Below are 8,258 nucleotides of genomic sequence, written 5' to 3'. Positions count from 1 at the left end.
TATCTTTGAAATAAAAAAAGACGCTATTCATGTAACTTTGCATACATGTACAATGGCACATGACACATTGATGCTGTATTTTTTGTTACTACTTTCGTTAACAGTTTCACCTAAACTTATTAATTTTAAATTGGACACCCTCTATATTTTTGCAGATTTTAAAGCAACTTTTTATTCCTAATTCATACATATCAAGTTTGGTAGAATCCATACCATACCATAGAAAATGTTGAACATTATGTATATCTAGGTCATGTTATCAAACTAGGAAAACCAAATCAAGATGCTGAAATTAAAAGAAGAACACAACTGGCATGGGGCGCTTTCGGCAAATTAGCATATATCTTGAAAAACTCCTCCATTCCTGTAAACTTAAAGAAAAAGGTGTATAACACATGCATACTACCAGTTTGTACTTACGGCTTGGAGACAGTAGCCCTTACCAAAAAATCTGCTAAAAAATTAGAAACAACGCAAAGAACAATGGAACGAATCATGCTTGGAATATCACTAAGAGACAAGATTAGAAACACCGAGATAAGACGTAGAACGAAGATTAGGGATATTGTGGAAGAAATTGCAAAAATGAAATGGCGCTGAGCAGGTCACGTAGCCCAATATAATGACAACAGGTGGACACGGAGAATTCTAGAATGGATACCAAGGACGACAACAAGAAGCACAGGAAGACCTCAAAAAAGATGGGTAGATGACATAAGAACAGTGGCAGGCAAACAGTGGATTAGATTGGCGCAAGATAGAGAAAGATGGAAGCAATTGGGAGAGACTTACATTCAGGAGTGGATGGAAAATGGTTGACAAAGAGAAGTTTGGTAGAAAACATTTTTTAAAATAAGAAATAAATCACTTCATAGTTAAAGAATGGGTAAATTTATTTACTAAGACCAATCAGAATAATAATTTAAAAAGAATCACCTCAAGTGTTCAATATGATCGCAGTTAACCTCCTGACAATATACAAGCCTATTATTAGGTTTGTAAGTCAGTCTTTGTGAGACTTATTCATGTATTAGTTCACATTCATCAATATTCTTTGTACCAAATCCTACAAACATGTTGATCACTTAATGTAAACATGTAAATTCAGATAAACCCAAAGAAAAAAATCTAAAGTATTAAGATATGAAGAATGAATACTTATATACCAATTTTAAATAAGAATCATGTTTTCTCAAGCTTTCAGTGGTTTCTTTATTTAATTCTTTCTGACCTACGATATGTTTTGAGGATGGATTCAAAAATAATGTTTACAAGAAACCTTTGAAAGAAAACACAAATTAATTCATAAATTATCTAATATCATTTTAACATCACTTTTGTTTGTTATATAAAAACCAATACATACAAAACATAAAACTAGGAGGACTTTTTATATAATTCTGAGTAACATATTTCTTCATTTCTTCAACAGACATTTCCACAACTTCAATGATCTCATCATCAACTCCTCCTCCAGATGAAACTCTCATATCATCAGTAACTTCACAGTAAAAGGCAGTTTGTAGACTGGCAGAAGTGCCTACAAAAATTAAAAACAATTCGATGATGATTTAATTTATTTATTATCAAAAATACTATTTTGAATTATGAAATATAGGTCCATTGAAAAAATAACTCCTTCACAATAATACATAACAATTATAAATATAAAAACTAACTTGTTTACAAGTTTTTACTTTTTTTAATGAAATTTAAAGTAAATGTAATTTAAAATATGGTTTAAAAGTATTTTTAAATCCCTTTACTGTATATGTAAGAAAACTATCAGGAATCTACAAAAAATAATGGTGTATGGTTAAGCTTAAAGTTAACTCTAGGAAGAACTATGTTAAAATTTCACAATCCCAATCCTTTACTACAGTCTGATATTTATATCATCAAGAAAAACAAAGATCAAAATATGAAATCAATAAGGCAAAAAGAAGGTGTTATAATTTAAGTTAGGTGAAGTCCTCCTTCTAGTTTGAAGACATCAAGAGACAAGGAAATATCTACTTTAGGAAATATGCACCAATAAACGTCTGGCCATCAACAATTATACTTTATTCCTTCTTACATACAGAACAATACAAAACTTGACTGACAGTAGTTTATTACCTATTTATGACATTACTCATTGCACTGTCAACAATGTCACTTCATATAGAACAACATCCACTTTTTATGTTAGAAATTCTAACACTCTCCCTCAACATGAAAAGTAGATAAGCTAAATAATAGACCTTAAATAAACAATATTTTAAATTCAAATTCTTACAGATTAACTGCAATTTCTTTGAATTTAACGACTTGGTCAACATATCAGCCACCATTTCATTCGTCGACATATATTTTAATTCAATATCATTGTTAGCTACTACTATTCACATCTTGATTTTCACTCGCACTTTCTTCTACACTTTTTATATTCTCAGATTCCACAATTTCACATATACCACTTTTTACTTCTTCGGAGTTTTCATTCACACTAAAACATTCCGACTGATGTTGGTTCACTGATTTGGCTTCAACTTCAACAATTCGCAAATTGCATATAACCTCAGGTTTAAATCGTACGTCGTGACTCGATACGATTCTTCTTTCAGATGGAATCCATATCCTAAAACCATCCCTGTCATTCACACAACCAACTAAATAACCATGTATCGCCTTGTCATCAAATTTACTGCGAAGATTCTTGTTAACATGAACATAACATTCAGTGCCAAATATTCTTAAATGTTTCAAACTTCCAATTGGCTTTCCATACCACAATTCATAGGGACTTTTACTTTCAATTGATGACTTTCCTGTGCGATTCAGAATGTACACTGCAGTATTGCTTGCTTCTGCCCACAATTGTTTGGACAACTTACATGTGTTTAACATGGAACGTGCACACTCTACAATGGTGCGGTTTTCCCTTTCAGCAACACCATTCTGCTGAGGTGTATAGGGTGGAGTGATACAATGCTCTATACCTCTCTTCGCAAGAAGTTCAGATACCTTTCTATTGTCAAACTCTCTCCCTCCATCGCATCTCAGTTGCTTTACTACATGGCCATTTATACTAGCTTCATTTAAAAATTGTTCTAAGAAAGTACATATCTCACTTTTGTGTTTCATAAAGAAAACTTTCCGAAACTTACTAAAGTCATCTTTAAAACATACGTAATAACGTGCTTTTCCCAGTGATTCTATAGACATGGGCCCATTCACATCTGCATGGATCTGCTCACCAATGACTTGTGGTCGATTGATCCTAGATTTGAATGGCAATCTATGCATTTTTCCAATTGCACATCCATCGCAAAAGCTTTCTTTGCACCCATCAATGTCTATATTCATTTTCTTCAATACCTTCTTTACGTGTTGCTTATGCTGATGACCAAATCTTTCATGGTACACTTGCAACATATCTGTTGACTCTGCTAAGTTTACTTGAACGGGATTTGTCGGTTTCATAACACGTATATCAAGTGCATACAGGCCATTTTTGAAGTACCCAGTCATTACAGATTCACAAGTGTTTTTATCATATATATTTACACCTTTTTCATCAAGTACTGTAATAAAACCCCTTTGTGCAGCAGCTTTCACAGAAAACAAATGAGCACTTGCTTCAGGAACATAAAAAACATTCTTTAAGTCAGCACCTTTCCATTTATTATTCAGATGCGTTTGAATTTTCACTGTTCCTTGTCCATGGGCTAACATACATACATCCTTCTTACCAAGCGATATACTTTCTGGTTCAGCAAATTCTGTATAAGATGAGAAATATTGCTTATCTGTAGTGATATGATTTGTTGCTCCACTGTCACAATACCATTTTCCAGCTTCAATACAATTGTTAGATGAGGCACTTAAAACAACAGATAAAAAAGCAGTATCATTACTTTTCTTCTTACCTAAATTCTCAGCTGATTTTTTCAACGGACACTCTTTCGCCCAATGGCCTAGTTTCTTGCATTTGTGACATGGAAATTTTTCTTTTGCACGATGTACATTTTTCTTTGACTTCATACTTTGGTTCTGATTGTATTTTTCTGTCGGGCTATTGCGTGCAACGAACGCAAAAGATTCTACAGTACTTTGGTCACGTAATTCAATGGTACACAATTTCTCAATCAGTAAATTCAAAGTTTGATTCTTTGATGGTATCGTGTCCCACAAATCTTTGAAATTATCAAAGTCCTTACCCAAAGTTGATAAGATCCGACCATTTAACATTCTTTCGGATAAAACATTTTCATCATGCTTCTGCAGTTCATCATTTAAATCTACAAACAGTTTCTGCAACTTCGCAACATGTGTACTAATATCTTCTTTTTCATCACGTTGGACTCTAAAAAAGGCTTCAATTAACATGTTTAACCGTTGCGTACTGCTACGTTCAAATCTCGCACGCAATTTGTCCCATATTTCACTAGCGTGAGTACACGTCAACACGAGCTCGGCAACAGTTTTTCCTAGCGTACCTGCTAACAAACTTGCCGCTTTCGCATCGTCTTTTAACCATTGCTGATGCTTCTGTATTTCCGCTGAAGTTGAATCTTCGCTAACCTCAGGACACTTACACATACCGTTTACAATGTCTTCAAGTGCATACAAACGTAATAACATCGAAACGTGCCATTTCCACTTCGCCCAGTCTTCAGGACCCTCGAGTTTGTCAACTTGAATTTTATAATCGTTATTGCTGGTCGTCATATTTTATTCACCGACAATAACAACAAACAAAACTGAATGAAGTACGAACCTAACTTGTTCACAGTTCACACGTGGATTGGGCCCATAACCTGTTATAATTTAAGTTAGGTGAAGTCCTCCTTCTAGTTTGAAGACATCAAGAGACAAGGAAATATCTACTTTAGGAAATATGCACCAATAAACGTCTGGCCATCAACAATTATACTTTATTCCTTCTTACATACAGAACAATACAAAACTTGACTGACAGTAGTTTATTACCTATTTATGACATTACTCATTGCACTGTCAACAATGTCACTTCATATAGAACAACATCCACTTTTTATGTTAGATATTCTAACAGAAGGAAGTAACAAAAAGAGCAAATTATACATAAGAAATGGGGACCAATGCATCTTAATATTAGATGTACTTTGACAATGAAAATTATGAAATATATACCAGTACTTATAGAAGTTTTAATTTTAAACCTACTTATTTTTTATAAACTTCGACATAACAGTACACTTACCTACACCAGATCTATAAGACCCTATTTTTTCCATGCTAGAAACAGGAACATCATATCCACATTCCTCTAAAACCTCCTCCTTGGCTATCTCTGCTTCGGATTTGTTTTTGTCTATAATTCCAGCACACAATTCAATCGTAATACCCAACTCTGGTGGGTATTTTTTTGTGTCAAGTTCCTCTCCCATAATTCTGTCTTTTTCTGGAATACTTCCATAATAAACAGCAGGGCGAAATTGTTTTACAAGAATTAAAACGTTTCTTGAAATGTTGTACAAAATTATGGCTACACTGTCATGTACTGTTAGTAAGTCCCAGGTTCTTTTAGTGCCATTCTGGACAAAATGCATAGTATAGGGTTTCAAATATATAGATTCCCGTAAAGGTTGAATAACAATTTTTGAGACAGCGTCCATTTTAGTTTCTTGTAATAAATTTCAAATGAATTAATCGATGTACTTGTTGGTAGCAAACTATACTGAGCATAATATGAACTCAATAGATACTGCACAAATATATTCCTATGCAAAAAATACGCAACTTCAAATCTAAAGGTAAACTTAGATAACCGTGATAAAATTATTTGTTTAATTCATACATAAACTTAAATAATCTTGGGGAATTTTTATTAACTATATTTTAAATAACATCTGTTTATGATATATCCTTGACAACGTTTTTGACTTTGACATTATGTAACTGTCATACCCATCAAAAAATCAAAATACATATCTAAACCAGGGACGGCTTCTCTCGTTATGTATTCAAGTGAAAATAAAAAGGGCAACAAAATCTAGAATCTTCTTCAAGCCCAAGCATCTAACCTTTCTATGCCTTTGTAAACATAGACAAATTTGACTATATTAATGAAAAATATTATATTATAAATTTGTAGATGATCGTCAAGTCATAGACTCTTCCACTATGTGACCTGTAAAATCTTTTATGTGTTATTTACATCTGTATTTTAGTCCAAAAATCTAGACTCTTAAAAAAGTCTAAGACTACTAGCCATCTGACCAGGCTGTAAAAATAATTTTTCCATGTATAGGTGTATGACGTTGGCCAGCAATTACCTTGCAGTTGTGGATAATATATGTTCGGCTGTTCCGTCTTGCATTCTTGCAGGATCTGCATTCTTTAACCCCTATTTCAACGCCTTCATGTCTTTTGACATATGGGCATACCTTTTACATGAAGATATTGACATTCTCAAACCCAGAGGGAGGAAGAAGTTGAGAACGACCGCGTAGAAGAAGGATTATGATGATGTATGCCTTTTGTAAGCTCGTTTTGTTCTATCTTACACTCGTTTATAAATATCAAGGGCAAAATGCTAACGACTTTGAGATTCGCCGATGACATAGCACCAGAAAAAGACCGTATCGATAATGCCAAAAAGCAGGAGAAACTACATAGATAGTTAAGATAAGTAGTTAAGTTAAAAACTGCTTTGTATAAATATCTAGGACAGGAAATACTTATTGGTAGTGATAAACATGCGAACTTCACGGGGGAATAGTACTGATCTTCCCATATGTCTTAAACAAAAGGTTTTCAATCAATATCTTCTGCCCATCTTTACGTACGATAACCTAACCTTTACAAAACTAACAGTTAATAAAAAAGAACTACATAATATGAAATGAAATGATCAATGTTAAGCCTATTTCTAAGAGATCGGATTCAAAACAACCTTCCATAGACGTGTTAGTCCATAGAACAAGCAAAACTGTCTATAGGGAGGAAGAATAAGAAGAAGATATACAAACTGGATACAAAGTGTACAGGTTAGATAGATATGGAAGAATTCAAGGGAGATCAGCAGTGGACAAATTTATAAGCTGGATGATGATGAGAACTCGAAATGTTGGTTTGTAATAATATGAGCATCTGCGTCGATTGCGTTAATCAAGTTAGGTCTTCGGGTTTTATATACTGAGCCAACATTAACCCAAAGAAACTTTCTAAAGCAATCCTTCTTTCACGTGTATGTAGTGGTAGAAGGTTTAGTATGACTTCTAAGCTCGAACTGGAGCATGATCTCATTGCATCCTTGATTTTTACGCAAGTGAATCTCTGTATTTGTTTGGATGGAATTTATTATCTCGTATAATTCACGAAATATCAAGTTCCCCGGATATTTATTTAATACTCAAGTATGGATTGTCTTCTAACATGATACAAACATCTAAAAATTTGTCCTCAGTTGATGCAGTTTTTCTGCGTCATGATTTGGATAAATCTTTTACTGCTTCAGTTCTGTTAAACTTTTCCACCAACTTACTCACAGTAAATATTTTTATGGAATTTCGGGTAGGATGTATACATTATTAAAGATATTACAATTTATTTATTGACTTCTACGCTTATCACCATATCCTAATATTAAAATCTCAATTCGTTTTTTTTTCGATAAACGATCTATTGTTACTTTCAATAAACGCCAACAACAATGTCAATAATAGTGTTTCTAGTGTTGTATCTGTTGTAACAAAACTATTCAGTGTTTTTTAAGAATTAAAAAAATATATTAAGTATAATTTATTTGAAATAACAAAGATGATTACATTTCCAGACAAATGAAAATACTGATAACAATGTAAATACTACCATAAGATCAGCGATATTACAAACCTCTAAATAATCTGTTTTCTCTAAATAAGCTGTTTTCGAGAAAATTGAAGTCTTGCACAATTAATACTCACTGTATCTATATTGGATTTGAAGTTTCTGCGGGAGCTACATGTGATTTCTGTGGTTTCCAGGTTTGGCTTTGCCTTAAGTTGTTTTGGTTTTTATACGAACTGTGGTGCAACGCAGTGGACAATATTTTTGCCATAAACAAACTGTGGAAACAACGCAGCTAGTCAGGCGATTCGACCAATAAAATGTAAAATGAAACAATGATAACGTGTCTTTTTTATGCCAATTTAGCTTTATCACAAAATATTAAGCTTTAAATATTTTTATGAGGGAGTAGTTATTTACTGCTATCACCAGAAAATTAAATATCTTATATTTTTTCATGG

General features: G+C 33.1%; 1 protein-coding gene across 1 annotated transcript; it reads right to left on the bottom strand.

The window, feature by feature from the left end:
* Positions 1-1,298: 1,298 nt before the first annotated feature.
* LOC140447308 (uridine diphosphate glucose pyrophosphatase NUDT14-like) lies at positions 1,299-5,916 on the bottom strand. Its single transcript, XM_072539899.1, has 2 exons — positions 5,228-5,916; positions 1,299-1,540 (listed from the first exon to the last, which is right to left on the bottom strand). Exons 1-2 carry the CDS (start codon positions 5,640-5,642, stop codon positions 1,332-1,334), a joined length of 624 nt encoding a protein of 207 aa, XP_072396000.1. The 5' UTR covers positions 5,643-5,916; the 3' UTR covers positions 1,299-1,331.
* Between the last annotated feature and the right edge of the window lie 2,342 nt (positions 5,917-8,258).

The sequence above is a fragment of the Diabrotica undecimpunctata genome, chromosome 8 (assembly GCF_040954645.1).
Source record: "Diabrotica undecimpunctata isolate CICGRU chromosome 8, icDiaUnde3, whole genome shotgun sequence".
NCBI classification, from domain to species: Eukaryota; Metazoa; Arthropoda; class Insecta; order Coleoptera; family Chrysomelidae; genus Diabrotica; species Diabrotica undecimpunctata.
Note: the sequence above shows the minus strand (reverse complement) of the source record. Positions and strands in the feature narration are given on the sequence as shown.